We start from the raw sequence: 16,777 nt of genomic DNA, 5'->3' as shown, positions 1-16,777 counted from the left end.
GACAGACAGAAGTTACAGCAGCTTAGGCTCTTTTACACATCCAGTAGAGTGTGGATGTCCAACAAGTAGGTGAGGAGTCCAATTTACACAGCCTACTCATCACCTCTGAATTTGGCCCTAAGAATTTAAAGTGGTTTAACTTCCTTATTTGGGATAAAATATGTTTATTCAGTACTTAGGGGTAGATGAACCTTGGGGTACTTGACTAGTTTCTTGTAACTGAAACCCTTTCCTGATCTGTTCCCAAGAGTTATTCAGTTTTTAAATACACCGCACTTCCTTGCCCATTAAGCAGGAGACTTTTGGTGCAAAGGAGTGGGACTGAGTATGGTGATACTCTGCTTATGTAGTTGAGCCACAATCCCAGGGCAACTGTATATTTCTGCTAGAATGATCAACAGTGAAATAGTTAGAGCTAACATTTTAAATAAACCAGTATTCCTTTTATTTCTTTTTCTTTTCTATTCAGCTCATTTTGTGTATAATGTAAAAGAGAAAACCAAAGCCAAATTACATTTATACAATTGGAATTCTCTTACATTTTGTACTAATTATTGCCCTTAAAAATCTGTTTCACAAGCAATTCTGTATATTAGCTAGTACCATTCAGTACTAGCCTTTGCCTTTCTTTGGTATGCTTCTGTGAAGGCTTGTCAAAATAACAACTGATGATTGAGGGGAGGCTGTGCATGACACACTGAGTTACTTTACTAGCTTTTCATACCCTGACTTCACAGATAAATTGAATTTGACAGCTGTCATGTCAGACTCCATTTGGGTACATCCCAGAATTGGACCAATTTGCATTCTTTGCTCGAGATATACAGAGGACTGGACCAGTAAGAGCTATTTCTGTATAAATATAAATATGACTTATGAGTGTGTAATTTCTTATTTTTGATCATTTAACTCTGATATTAGCAACATTGCATTTTTTATACTCATTCAGATAAAAGATTTCAGCAAGCATTTTAGAAAGATTTTTGTTGTTCTGGAAATGATTGAAATGTCATAGCAGAAAAATTACTTCACAGTATATTTAGAGAAATGAATAAATAGATTACTTTTCATTTTAAATATTGACTCAAAAATGTTAAAAAATAATGAGTTTATTTTCCTTTTTTGCTTTTTTATGATATGTTATAAAGACTACCTCAACGTTTTTTCCCCCTTGTTTGTTTTTCACATTAGAAATTCAGGTCCTGTCTAGGCTTCAAGATTTTATGGTTATAGTTAAACTAGAACTAGAACTAGAAATGGTGATATCACAAGTGATGAGAGGAGCCAAGTGAGTGAAAGTTGAGCAATTGACAATAGAAGGGACATTTATTCAGACTGTTTGCTTTTATTAACACTATATATTTAACTTCAATGGCTAAGTAACATTTTGGCTAAAACAAGCCTTTGTTAAAATTCAACAGTCTTTTCCCTTTCAGTTAAAGTGTGAAAGCTCTCAGTAAGCCTCCCTGAGACCTTCTAGAGGTCTTTCACCAAAAGCAGGGAAAACCAAACTTGACATAGTTAAGGTAGAAATACAGAAAATGGTTTTAAAAGCTTTCACACTCCTTTAAAAATTATAAAGAAGCAAAGCAAAGCTAAATAAATAAATAAATCCACAAAAAACCAAAGGCCAGAAACCCATTTTTTAAAAATATCCTTTGAAAGTTTCCTTAAAATGAATACATTGTCTTTTGAAAGAAAATAATGACCTGATAAGGACCTGAATTTCTCATATAGGTTATACTTATAGCTACACTTTAAGATGACTTCAGGTTTGGGACACACAGAATCCTCACTTCCAAAATTTGAATAACCTGCCTGTATACTAGAATGGGCACCTCAATTAATTGCTGATTTGGAATTAGTTGCATCTGTATAAAACAAGCTAAGATGCTTTCAGAAATCTGATAGGGAATACAGACAAACAACATCAGAAACAGAGAGACAAGATGGGTCATATCTTGTATTGGACCAATTTCTATGAGTGAAAGAAACAAGCTTTTCAGTCATACAGAGTTCTTCTTCAGGTCTGGTCTGAAGAAGAGCTCCCTGTGTCTCGAAAGCTTGTCTCTCTCACCAAAAGAAATTGGTTCAATAAAAGATATTACCTCACCCACCTTGTCTCTAATATCCTGGAACCAACATGGCTACGACTACACTGCATACATCAGAAACATGTTAACTATATCTGTATTTGTTATAAAATTATAATTTTCTTCAGCAAAATATGAGCAAAAAAATCCTCCCCCATTTTTTTAAACAGTAACATATAGATATTTTTTTCCCCAGAAGTTAAGTAAAACATTTTACTTTAAATAAATCAAGTTGTAAAACTCTTACTTCCAAACTAATGTCCACTTGTGAAAACATACAGTTAAGTTCCATAGAAGTAGGAGGGACCAGTGTCAACCTTTACTTTCTAGCCTGGGATGTGGCCTTTGTGATATCATCCACTTCCTGGAAGGCAAGAAAAGAAGAGGTGGAAGCTTATCTTCACCTAGGCAAGAATTAAGGGGTCATTCACAGTATGTATATATGGAATGCTGGGCAATCCTGTTTGTGGTGTCAATCATTACACTATGCCAACCTCACATTTAATTGTTGGGAAGGTTCAGCAGAAACAAGAATTCTTCACTACATAACTGCCCAGCTTGTATCTCTGGGACTTATTGTTCCTTTTGTTGTGGAGGCCCTTCTTCAAAGCACTTAGCTCACTGTTTTACACTGAAAGTAAGTTTAAGAATGTGAGAGATCTTGACCATCCCAGCTTCCTTCAGTCAACTTGCTGTGGAAACAGGATGGAGTAGGTAGATCACGTCCAGTTAATTTACAGGCTTCTCTAGCTTTCAGGTCCTTATACCTAGTGAAGGAATTTTTCCCAGGAATAGAAGGGGCAGTTAAGAGAACATGCAACGTATTGCGTTCTCTGCCCTATTTTAGTATGGGCCAGAGGCCTTAGGTGAGCATGAATTGTTCTGTGCTCTTGACAGATAGTAAATGACAGGAGTTTCATCCATGCCATCAAAGTTTCTTAGGTGGTGCAGCCTGCTGGAAATCCTACTATGGGGGAGGCTAAATTTAGGAGGAGAGACTCCACCACGCAGCCAGATGTCCCTATGTCAGGTGAAGAAAAAAAAATCAACAATTTGACACAAGGGAAGAGAACAGTCCTTCAATCCTCAGCTCCTGAGGGCAGGCCCAGGGGAAGGCAGGAACTTCCCTGACAATAATTGTCCGAAGGTCTCTCTCTGAGAGAAGAGAAGGCCTGATTCTAATACATCCTGAGAGGGAGGCACTTCCCGCTCTCTCTGTTACTAACTCTGTTGATTTGCATTAGTTCCCCTTGGTTTTTGTTTATGGACTATCCTGAAAGGGGAGAGACTTTGAAGGAACCTGGCTGGAGGGCCAAGTCACAGAAAGAGGCAGACCACCACAGCAGTGGAGAGAGAGCTGCCATGCCACACCCCACCTCAAGGAGGTGCGCGCGGTGAGCCAACCCATTCACACACCAGCTGATGCTGTGTTATGTTCACACATGGTAATCAGTGAGGCTACTAGCATGAGCACACTTACTCATGTCTGAGTTTGTAGAATCAGATCCAAACTGAGTATAGGACATTTTTTTCCAGTTTCTTAGAGGGGTCTGAAAATAATGAAGAATAAAAAACAAACATTTAAAACTATGAAAATTACTCGACTGTGTCTTCTAAAGTTAGATATATGGCCTTATAGCGAATCTTGCACTTTTCATTATATAGTGACAAGTAGTAATAACCACATAATTTTTCAGTCAGTTTGGCAATCACATTCAGGGGTCAAAGATGAACATCTTAATTTAACATTATAGCTGAAAGGCTGAGGTTATACTATAAAGCATTAGTAGATATCTTATTAATTCTGTATAGCTGAGTTTGGTACCTGGAAAAAACCTAGACCTACACATCGAGTCTGGAAAAAAGTTCTCTTTTGTACAGCCTGCATGTGAAAACGCCAGAACCGTTATATTTAAGTCAAATTGTGAGCTCTGGATAATTTGTAAAGATGTTAAAAGAGTTTAAGCATAAAATGAAAATAGTATGGAAATTACAAGAGACATATTTTGACCATCATTAGAAGAATGATTTTTTAAAATATTCTTGCTGGGTCAGTTTGCTGCCTTCATGTGGTTATTGAGCAGTTATTTATCAAACCAGCAAAACATCTGGTAATTTTAGTATGGATATTTAGGAAAGTTTCCTTAAATGCAAATAGAATTTACTTGATTTTAATCAAGATAACTTGCCAGTACTTAATACCAAAATATTATTTTTCAAATACTATTTGAATTTTCATTTGGATTGAGGAAGAAGCATTTATCTGTTATTCTAACTAACAAAAGTTAGATTTATTCTCAATTAGGAAAATGGGAATTGGTGAGCTACAGTGCTGTAGTTCAATATAGATTTTACATTTTTCAGTCACTGATGTTTTACTTTTGTACTTACCATGGTGCGACAGATTTTTAAAATATCCCCCTTAAACATGTGAATAAAGGGGACATCAGAAATGCAGTTCGGTCAGTACTTAGTACCTGAATGCTATTGGTTTATATGTTTTGACTGCATGTCTCCATCTTCACTGCATGTGACCATCTCTCTGTTTCTGTCCATTCTGTCCAATTCACTTCCATGTTTCCAAAATTTGTGAAGAACAAGGACGCTGGAGTCTTGCATTCCAAAACAAGACAGTATAAACCACCTAAGTGCTAAACCTGGAGCAACACAGAGGTATCCTTATTAAGTCAAATTTTAGTTCCAAGTAAATGAGTTATTGATTCTAATTTATGAACAGTGAACAATTTCCTTCCCTGACAACATGCTCTGTTATAAATATTTTATTTATTATGCTTTTTCATTCTCTTTATAGCTAAATACACATTATAGCTGTTTGTTTTTTCATACTAACATATTTAACCTCTTTATATAGAGTACACTAAGTGGCTAAATTTGCACATGGAGTAAGTGCCCACCGTACACCCCTGTGTGCACTCTGGACATTGGGTACAGGCATTAAAGTATAGGTCAGGTGCACAGCTCCCACTTATTTGCCCCAGGCAGTAGCTTATTCCTGTCTGTGTGCCCAGCACATAAACAGGTGGAACCAGGGCTCTTCCTATTCCCAGTCCTTCTCTTCCATCTTGTTTGTAGTGAGGAGAATCAGGCACTGATTCTGGGGACACTTCTCCTCCCCCCCCCCCCCCCACCACCACCACCACCACACACACACACTGCAGCAATAGTCACAATCTGAGCAGGGCCAGTTGGGAGTAAGAGGAAGTTAGTCTTACTCTGCTGCATAGTCCTCTAAGGGCTCTAGACATCTAGCCCATGAGTAGCCCCATTGAACTAATTGAACTCAGTGGGGCTACTCAGATACTTAAAGAAAAACACATGCTTCCATGCTTTGGGGCCTTCAAAGACAACTGCAGCATCTGTAAAGAATCTTAACTACTAATACAGATCTCCTGATTTATGCTGCTTAACTTTGGCTGCATATAGGAGAGTAAAAGAATTATGTAAGGAAAATAAATGCAACAGAAGTTTAAAGTACAGAGCATGGTGGGGGACCAGGATTACACCTGTTAACTAACTAATTTTTTAGAGTATTTTTGTGAAAACCTACATGATTTTAGTTACTAGAATAAAACTGCTAACAAGATCTTCATGCATGCAAAATTATTTTGTTTAAAATGTGTTTCCATTTTTTGTTCCTACCTGTGAAACATACCATATAATGGTTTAATCCTAATCAAACCTTGCAATAGCTTGAGGAGAACATGAAAATCATCTGTGATCAATTATTTTAATTATGTCATTTAGTTCTAATGTCTGTATACACAATTTCCAGTTCAGACCCTGAGTTTCTTCTCATTTTCCCCAAGGTCTAAAATACAAATCTTGAAATGGCTCTTTCGTCTTACTTTTATTTCTGCATTTTACCTGTCTAGCTTAGTGCATGAACTTGATTTTATCAACCTCAATTCCTTGTGCATCTCTCCAAGTCTTATTTCCTATGTCACATAGAATTTGGGGTTTGTCAACATTCCTTGTGCAACAGTGGGCAAACAATCAATCTCTCCTTTTTTTTTTTTTTACCACATTTGAATGGCAGTCTGCATTGGTTACCTCTTAGGGTATGTCTACACAGGATTTTGGAGCAAGTTGCCCAGCTCGGCTCAACCGACTCGGGTTAGCACTGCTTACACTAATGTTCTAAAAATAGCTGTATAGAGAGTGCTTTGAAGTTGTGGTCCCATTGACCAGGGCTGAGAGGCTTACTCCCCACTCACTACAAGATGCCGTGAAGACTAACCTTTGTGTATTTAAGGGAACGCTGATGGCCACATCCTGTAGAGAGAGCTGGATATCAGATGTTTCCTGGCCTCATTCTGTAATAGCGTTAAAAATGCATACAACTCCACAAAAGCAAAGAGCGTGGAACCTATAAAATGTCTCTCACACACGTGTTTGAGAGGACCTTGCAGTATAGCAATAGAAATTAACAGGAGCTGACTTGTAAATACTGACACAAAGAATTATAAATAATAGTGAAAAGCAGGTTCCACAGATGCAGAGCCCATGTAGAGATTCCTGATAATATATTTGCAATCTCTGGATTATGATGGTGAAAACATGCACGGAAAATACTCTTCAGTTAATGGGCTTGCCTCCTCCTCCTCCTCCTCCTCTGTATTACAGTGGCACTTAGAGCCCTAGTCATGGACCAGCACCCCATTGTGCTACATGCTGTACAAACACAGAGCAAAAAGATGGTCCCTGCTCACAAACAGCTTACAATCTATGTATAAGTCAAGAGACAACCAATAGATACAGACAGATGGGGGTGTACAATCATGTATACCACTTACTGTATATTTCCATGGTACCCAATTCAATCAAATTGTACAGTCACATTTCTGCCTTTGACTCTAATGAAAGGGGGCAACAGATCAGCTGTTGATCTCTTTATGTCCTCAATTTGGCTATCAACTGCAAGTCCATAATTTTTATCTTGGGCTCAGCTGTATTTCCCCCTTCCTGGGGCAGTCCTTTTCATGGTGCCATAGTCTGCAATGAGATAACTTGCACATAGAAGGCCTGAATCTCTACTTAAACAGTTTTATGCTCTTGTAATTCACTGACTTCAGGCAAGTTATTCCTGATTGACACTGGTATCTGTGAGAGTAGCACCAGACCTTATCTACCTTCAAGGCTGAACTTTTTGTATAAGTTGCAGATAAATGGCAAGAAAGCTGAATTTGGTGATTTTCCCAGACACCCACTGCAATGTCTTGAATGAGAACAAGAAATCCCTCTTAACTTCATGAAAATATGGAGATATCTCATAGAACTGGAAGGGACCCTGAAAGGTCATTGAGTCCAGCCCCCTGCCTTCACTAGCAGGACCAAGTACTGATTTTGCCCCAGATCCCCCAGTGGCCCCCTCAAAGATTGGACTCACAACCCTGGATTTAGCAGGCCAATGCACAAACTGCTGAGCTATCCCCAGGGCCCACGTTTTGTCCTCAGTGACATTGCCATAACAGTGCAGAAATTGCCCTGGTATCTCCATATTCTTCTCTATAGAAGTATTTTTATTTTACACAAATTATAACAGCCAGGTCAGACACAAAGAATAGTACTAGTGTGCAGGAGAATTTTCCTGCAAACTTGATGTCATTTACATAATTTTGCAGGCTTGAAATGACTGTTCATTGGCCTGGACATCACAGGAAGAAAGGTAAAACACTAGGAATATGATTTAATGATGGCAACTTTAGTAACACATCTGGGAAACTATCCTGCAGTAATTCATCCAGTGTCCATCCCCAAAACTTTAACCTGCTCCAAGCACTGTTGCTGGGACCCTATGGCGCTCTCCTCATATGAAGGTTGAGGGTGTGGAGGAAATCCTCACCCTACCAGATAGTAGGAAACCCAGCTTCCTTCCTCATCTTCTTTAAGGGACACTCTTTGCTAATACTAATTCCAAGTCAGGTTTATTAGGATCCCCCTACTGAACAAGTACCTGCACTGGACACTTACCAGATAGTGACAACATGAGCACCCTACAACCTACCCTGTTCACCAGCTCCCTGAGCTGCTGAGAGGAAGCCAAGTACAAACTACCCAGGTCAGTGATGGGAAAATTCTTTCCCAGCCCGAAAAGGTGACTAGTGTAATGCCCATAGCAAGGTCACTGAAAATCGGACCACCTCTACTGCTTAAGGAATAGCTGATCTAGCTTTCAGCTAGGTTAAGATAGACAAATTAAAATATGGCCCAGCAAATGCACGTTTTATATAATCAGGTAAAGAGTTGACTTTTGGAAACAAACAAAATTTCAGTCTCAGGTCTCTTCTGGCTCTTTGTGAAAGATATATATGGAAAAGGTATAAGGAAGCTAACTAAATTTACATGACCCAATTACATATTTTAAAAAAATGGGTTTAGACATATGTTCTGATACCAACCAGTTAATATTTGATGGAGAGAGAGTATTATTAAATTGTTATAGAAGTTTTCCAAAAATTTTAGCGATGTTGGTACAGTAAAATAAGACAAGGTTTTACTAATATGCAGTTTAATTTATACTTGATCTTCATTACAATATTTTGTTTTGTTACTTGAAAAAGTGATTTTAAAACATTTTTCAGATTTACATTTGAGTCTTCTATTACTTCCCAATCCTTTCTGCAACCGCTCTTTCTTGCAGCAATATTTTCTTGCCAAGGGAGGACCTAGGAGCTACTGTAGGTGTAATTTCTAATCCTGTGAGAAGTCTTGTTAAAAAGTGATGCAACTAGCTACCTACCCCAAGAGTCTGAACTAATTATCTTTCTCTTCTCTAGCATTGAGTGAGGTCTCCTGTTTGGTAGCCCACTGCCTTCACACCAGCAAGCCTGAACTAATTTAATGCAATAATAGAAAAGGATCTTGTGATTTAAACTACTAATTCAACAGCCCATTCATAAAGATAGCTATCATTTTTCCATCTGTCAACTACTTTTCATTATCATTATAATACATAATTAAAGCTTTATTCTTCATATTTCTGTATCTTTTCTTCTTTTTTTTCATTTTTTGACATCTCATTTCACAGGCAATCCAGAAAAGTGGAAAGATATAACAGCCAAAAACAGACTAGGAAAGACTCCGCATCTGAAACAGCAAGGTAGGATTGATGCTACAATACGCAGCAATCTTCTCTCTTAGTCAAATTGATTCCAGTGCACCTGCTGCTACTTTAAATGTCACCTGTAAAACACTAAATGTATAAAATTACTAAAACAAATTCATGCTGCCTTAGTTTAAAGTACTGATAAACTCACATCTATGTTACAAGATTGTCATTGCCTGGTATGTTGGCCTCATATATGTTATGTCATAGTATAGAAGTTTTCTGGCTTTCTTCATTTATGGATAAACTCATAGGCCAAGATCAAAAGTCACTTTTCTGTAAATTTAATTATTCAAATCCTTCACACATTAAGTCCTGGAAGTTTTGGCACTGGGTCTCTATGATCAGGATGTATAATATGTGGAAGCCGTGAAAGATTGCTTTGTTATTGTACTTCACCATTGATATTTCTTCCTGGTTTTTTACATTTTAAAAATAATTTTGACAGACAAATCTATGTACAAAATGTGAAGCTAACAATAAATAATTGCAAAACAGATTCTCTTAATATAAAAGTTGCACAATTGAAGTTGCAAAAATTAAAGAATTGCCACATTCAAATAGCAATGTTAATATGGACATGCTGTACATCCTTTATTTTCCAAGGTATCCATTTCACCTTGTAAATAGAAATATATTAAAAGACATGTATAGAAAATACTACAGTTTGTAATTATGCAATGTTAATATTGCTGCTGGAATTTTAACTTTTGCTTTCATTGAGTTTTACTGTGTATTTATTGTGATTTTAACTTTCACCTTCGATGCTATAATAATATAGGAGTTTGCACCCAGGTTCTTCATTTTAACAAAAAAAGGTCAAAGAAAAGAAATATACGTGCTTAATAATGGTAGTATTCTACTGATTCCAGTTAGGTTTAAGTGCACATCTTGATGAGACAGTGAAAGAGGGGTAAGATCCCACTTTTGCTGGAGACAGATTTCTGTAAGGCAGGGTCAACAGGGCAGCAGAACCCCTATTTACACTATGAGGTGAATACTGCATTAAAAAAAAAAGATAAAAAATTAATTTTGTTTTCAAACAAAAAGATTATAATTTGTATAATGTAGTAAAAATTGCAGACAGATTGCAGATTCCACTGAATCTTTGATTTTTTTCCCCTGATGCCTATGATTTTCTATGCTTAGTCTAAAGGTAGGAGGTTTTTTGCTTTTTTTATTGTTTAATTTTATTTTATATTTTTATTTTATATTTTTTTTATTTTCCTGTCCCAGTAGCAGCTCCTTTGCCAGGACAAGCACAGATAATATGCATTGTAAATGATACTATGGCCCTAATCAAGTCAATAGGCATTTTAGCATTAATTTCAGTGGGGCCAGGATTTAACACTATGTTTTGAAAAAGGTTCAGTGCTTTATTATGCTGAGCTAAAAAACTTAATGGATGCCCACTGTGCATACTCAAAACTTGCTTATATGCTTATAAGTTGAGTTTTGGTTTTCCCCTGAAGATAGACACATCATACAATCCTTAGTGAATAGAATGCCCTTGCTGAATTTCAAATTTCAGCCATTTTTGCTGTAGCCTTGTGCTTGATATGTTTGTGCTTTACAAGAGGGTATTTATATATTTTTACAATGGGGAAAATGTGTATGTCTCATGTATTGTAAGAAAGAGAGAGATTTGTCCCCATGCTTTTAAAAAAAAATAATTCAAGCAAAGAGTAAGTACAGAAATTAGCAATGATAGCTATCATTTCCCATGGCTCTCAATAGGACTGAAGCCAGATTGTCCTCAGGGAAGATGGCCATCTCTTATGCTATATGGTTAAGAAACTGGACAGGAAACTGGGAGGAAAGACACTGTGGGAGAAATGATGGAGACTTAGGTTACAGGGGGAATAAAGGGTGCCAGAGAGGGAAAATAAGAGGGAAGGATAGGGAAGGATAATATGCAGAGTGAGCAAATGACCATAGGAGGCACATGGGGGAGAAGAGAATCTGAGGGAGCATGGAGAGGGGGATGGGAGTAGTCAAGGAGGTGTAATGGGAGTAAAGAGAGATAGGATGTCGCTAAGGGAATGAGATGGAGATAGAATGGCTTTTGCTATCACAACAGGAATTAGACAGGGCAAGTGAAGTCCCTCTCTGCGCTAGCCATTGGGCAGGCCCGTATTTCTGTGTGTGTATTTAAAGGTGATTTTGAACCTGAAATGATCATACACAGATTGAGGGTGGGCTGCTTCCTTCTAAAGGGTCAAAAATCATAACACAAAACAACCTCCCCACCCCTCCCCACACCACACCTGATTTTAAAACATCTAATGGTTTGTGTGTTAATCATGATTGGGGGATGGGTCTGACTCATGATTTTTGATCACTTGGGATTTGCAACTATTTCAAATGGAGAGAAACTGTTTTGCAGAGAATGTGAATCTGGTGTATTTTGCCGGACGTCTGAAAGCTACAAATGTAAGCTTATAAAATGCACTCTGCTTTTGCATTCTAAGAATGAACACACTTGTAATTATATTACATTAAGATATAATATATTCTATGTCTACAACAAGCTGTTTTTCTCCCAATAACGAATTAACCTATTTCTGAGATCCAAACTTTACTGACCACTTTAAAGTTTTGATAGCACTTGCACAAAACACAGGAAACATAAAATGTTTACACATTTAGTTAGCCTTCTTTTATGTTTTTGTGAGCAAATTTGAGACTGGGTATATCTGTGATATATATAATAGCTTTGCATTGATTTATAGATAAGGATTTAATGGATTTATAGCTTGGTACTGCAGTGTCATGGCCTCTGTTGTGTTAAAATCCCTTCCAATTATCCAGTAGTCAGTCTCCTTATAGCTACAACAATCACCACTTAAAGTGTCTGAGCGCTATTTTTTTACTAATGTGACGTTTGTTATTAGGGGAGGTCAGGAAGATTATAAAAACCATTCTGGACTTTTTAAAATATTTCTTTACCTTTTAAAAAGCATCCATGTCACTAAGTACTCCTTTACGTCCTGGGAATGACAAAAGCATAGGCACCGACTCCGTGGGTGCTCCGGGGCAGTCACCTGGCATGGAAGATTTCAGCTGAAGTGATAGAAGCAGGTCAAGTTATAATGGGAAGTATCTGGCAGTCTTAATAATAAAATAAATAAATATTATTGTTGTTATTTATATTATTGAAGCACCTAGGAGCCCCAGTAGGACCCCATTGTACTGTACAAACATGTGCTTTCAAATTAAGTATAAGATGAGCGAAAACAGAGGGATGCCAACAAATTCGGGATTACGAGGAAACAGTGACCTAATATCGTCTAAGACAGACAGACAGACACAGGGTGGGGGAAGGTGTGTAACATACAAGCAGAGTGATCAATGTGATGGCAGCAAATGGGATACTAGTTCCACAATTATTATTTTGGGAGGAGAGGGTTATTTAGTAGGGGAGTAGCTAAATGTAAAGAAAGGGGAAGAAATGGGTAAGGAGGACAGAAAAGGGAACAGGAGGAGGGACAAGTGCAGAATGAAGCTGAAGGGAAGGGATGGTGAGAAGGGAGGAGAGGGAGAGGGTTAGAACAAACAGCCAATTAGAACAGGACAGAGAAAATCACAGCGGATTCTACAATGCTAACTGGAATGTCCAGAGATCCAAAGGTCCCTACTACCCCCCGCCCCAGTGGCGTTTCTATAGCCAGATTGAGGTGTTATTAGAGGAGGTTTTGGAAAAAATTAATAAATTAAACATTAATAAGTCACCAGGACCAGATGCTATTCACCCACGAGTTCTGAAGGAACTGAACTGTGTAATTGGAGAATGGCTAATTTCAGCTTCTGTGCCAGATGACTGGAGGATAGGTAATGTGACTCCAATTTTTAAAAAAGGCTCCAGAGGTGATCCCAGCAATTACAGGTGGTGAGCCTAACTTTGGTACCAGGCAAATTGGTTGAAACTGTAGTAAAGAACACAATTTGTTGGGGGTAGAGTCAGCATGGTTTTTGTAAAGGGAAATTATGCCTCACCAATCTACTAGAATTCTTTGAGTGGGTCAATATGCATGTGGACATGGGTGATCCAGTGGATATAGTGTACTTAGATTTTCAGAAAGCCTTTGACAAGGTCCCTCACTAAAGACTCTTAAGAAAAGTAAGCTGTTATGAGATAAGATGGAAGGTCCTCTCCTGGATCAATAACTGGTTAAAAGATAGGAAAGAAAGGGCAGAAATAAATGGTCAGTTTTCAGAATGGAGAGAAGTAAATAGTGGTGTCCCCAAGGGTCTGTACTGGGCCCAGTCCTATTTAACATATTCATAAATGATCTGGGAAAAAGGGTAAACGGTGAGGTGGCAAAATTTGCGGAGGATACAAAACTACTCAAAATAGTTAAGTCCAAAGCAGACTGTGAAGAGTTACAAAGGGATCTCACAAAACTGGGTAACTGGGCAACAAAATGACAGATAAAATTCAATGTTGATAAATTCAAATGCACATAATGCACATTGGAAAACATAATCCCAACTATACATATAAAATGATGGGGTCTAAATTAGCTCTTACCACTCAAGAAAGAGATCTTGGAGTCACTGTGGATAGTTCTCTGAAAACATCCACTCAGTGTGCAGCGGCAGTCAAAAAAGCGAATAGAATGTTGGGAATCATTAAGAAAGAGATAAATAATAAGACAGAACATATCATATTGTCTCTATATAAATCCCTGGTACACCCACATCTTGAATACTGCATGCGGATGTGGTCGCCCCATTTCAAAAAAAGATATATTGGAATTGGAAAAGGTTCAGAAAAGGGCAACAAAAATGATTAGAGGTATTGAATGGCTTCCGTATGAGGAGAGATTAATAAGACTGACTTTTCAGCTTGGAAAAGAGACTACTAAGGGGGGGATATGTTTGAGGTCTATAAAACCATTATTGGTGTGGAGAAAGTAAATAAGAGAGTGTTGTTTACTCCTCAAAACACAAGAACTAGGGGTTACCAAATGAAATTAATAGGCAGTAGGTTTAAAACAAACAAAAGGAAGTACTTTTTTACACAACGCACAGTCAGTCTGTGGAACTCTTTATCAGAGGATGTTGTGAAGGGTTCAAAAAAGAACTAGATAAATTCATGGATAATAGGTCCATCAATCTCTATTAGCCAAGATGGGCAGGGTTGGTGTCCCTAGCCTCTATTTGCCATAAACTGGGAATGGGCGACAGGGAATGGATTACTTGATGATTACCTGTTCTGTTCATTCCCTCTGGGGCACCTGGCATTGGCTATTGTCAGAAGATAGGATACTGAGCTAGATGGACCATTGGTCTGACCCAATATAACTGTTCTTATGCTCATATATCTGTCTCCTCTCTGCAGCCCACATGGTGGGAGGGAGGAAAGGTACTGCCTGGGTTCTAGTGCCCCCACAGTGTCAGGGTCTCCCCGGCTCAGTTTTGGGTCCAGCAGGGTGCTGGGAGGGGATGGGGGAGAAGAGTGGCCCTGGCTCAGCCTCATTTTACTCCCTGCCTTACAGTGCAGCAATCTGCTTCTACCAGATGGAGTCTCTGGTTAGAAATGCACAACTCAGTCACCCAAGTAACCTTAGCTCTGGCCTGTTGTTCCATCATGAAATAAGCATCTGATTATGATTAATGTGTTATTGTAACTGTGTTGATCCCAGGATATTAGAGAAACAAGGTGAGTGAGGTAATATATTTTATTAGACCAACTTCTGTTGGTGAGAGAGACAAGCTATCAAGCTTACAAAGAACTCTTTTTCAGCTCTGTGCAAGATACTCAGAGTATCACAGCTAAATACAAGTTGGAACAGATTGTTTAACATAAGTAATTAATGCATATTGTAAGAAACTATTCAAGGTGAAGAGGCCAGTTAATACCAAGCTCATCAACAGAACCAAACTCCCCACAGACCAGAACCCACCAACGCAAAGTGGCACCAAACCCTTCCAGAACAACAGATGCAAAACCTGTAGACATGTCTCCACAGCAATGACAATCAATACTTACCAACAACACACCTTTCAAGATCTACACATGCCTATCACAATACATGGTACACCCCAGTAACAGCTATGTTGGTAAAATGAGACAATCACTACGCTCTTGAATGAACTCACAGAAAAATGATAAAAGACAAAAACACCATATTACCCATTCACAACGCTATCACTCCATATCTGACCTCTCAGCACTTAGCCTAAAAGGAAACCTGCAAAACCTTCGTGAGCCTATGAACTTAAATTCATAACTTTGCTAGACACTAAAAATCATGGACTCAATAAAGACACTGGACTTATGGCTTATTTCAACAACCTGAAACCCACTAACTCCCAGTTTTGTCCTTTAACGGCGGTAATGTTAATTGTCCACTTCATCTTAGTTTCTTTCACCAACAGCATGTGATCCAATAAAAGGACCCACCATGTCTTTTTGATTATGACACACATTTTAGTGTGTTTGATCCCATATTAGATTGAATTGATTGAATTGATACCGAATGGGACTGAGGCCACTGGCTACCCTCTCTTAACAAAATGGACATTGTCCCACATTGTTCCTAATGAAAATAAAGCCAAGCTGCCCTCAGGAAAAATGGTAGCCCTTTATGATTTATAGAGGTGAAGATGAACAAGTGAATGGAGGCCGTGGCCATCTTTACAGTGGGTACTCAGTTACTTACAGGATGATTTTTAATTAAAGTTTACCTCATAAATTCTCAGAAAATTCATTCTATACCCGAGAGCAAGTGGTATAATTTTGGGGAGGATATACTTTATTTTTCATACATAAAGAAGCAGAATATCTGCATTAAGTGTAACTCGAGTTGTAACTGGGCTTCCATGAAATATATTGTTTCTCTAGAGGTGGCCCCAAAGCCAAACTATAAGTAGCATAGCATAGTACATTTTGGCACTACATAAATAATAGCAAAAAAATCTAGACCTAAAAAGATTATTAGTATATAGGATTCCACCAGAAATAAAAGGGAAACAGGTACGTGTGTATTAGAAGTGGGCAGATGTATGGTCAGTCCTTTGTTTATGTTGGGATTTTTAACTTATGAATGGGTGCCAGTAGCTGTAGTTTAGAAATCTGAAAAAAATAAATTAATTAGCAAATAAAATATTGTAAACAGAAGTAGTGAGATGGCTCAATTTAAAAGTGTCCTAAACAACAATGCATTTTATGGAATATCACACAGTTGTGAAAAGCAGAAAATAATTAAAAAGGCACAATTTGTTAATTTAAAAGTTAATTTTATTTGCTTACTTACTCATAGTTCAGGTGATTATATGTAACATTGCTATATTATATTTAACATTGTTATACTGAGGCCATTAAACAATTGTACTTCATTTTTACTTTAATACAGTTTTCATTATTAGTCCTGAAGAATTGTATCTCTAATTTAGAACCCAGTTCAGCAAAATACTTCAGCACATATCTAATTTTAAGCATGAGTTGTCCCCAAGAGGCTAGTGAGATTATACATGTGCTTAGGTACCTTACTGAACTGGGACCTTCATGGGAATTCAGGTAAAATTTTAACACCAATAAAAATGTGCATTT

General features: G+C 37.8%; 1 protein-coding gene across 40 annotated transcripts in view; it reads left to right on the top strand.

The window, feature by feature from the left end:
• RIMS1 (regulating synaptic membrane exocytosis 1) overlaps positions 1-16,777 on the top strand; it is a 508,694-nt gene that overhangs the window by 353,600 nt on the left and 138,317 nt on the right. For 29 of the 40 annotated variants that reach the window (XM_054023392.1, XM_054023381.1, XM_054023389.1 and 26 more), the window contains one exon: positions 9,142-9,213. In XM_054023392.1, the coding sequence (XP_053879367.1) occupies positions 9,142-9,213 (72 nt within the window). Of the gene's footprint in view, positions 1-3,215; positions 3,488-4,688; positions 4,767-9,141; positions 9,214-16,777 lie in introns of those variants that run through there. The other 11 variants (XM_054023353.1, XM_054023356.1, XM_054023360.1 and 8 more) reach the window with 2 other exon arrangements.

This window comes from Malaclemys terrapin, chromosome 3 (genome assembly GCF_027887155.1).
Source record: "Malaclemys terrapin pileata isolate rMalTer1 chromosome 3, rMalTer1.hap1, whole genome shotgun sequence".
NCBI classification, from domain to species: Eukaryota; Metazoa; Chordata; order Testudines; family Emydidae; genus Malaclemys; species Malaclemys terrapin.
The sequence above is the reverse complement of the archived record's forward strand: the minus strand, read 5'-3'. Positions and strand labels throughout refer to the sequence as shown.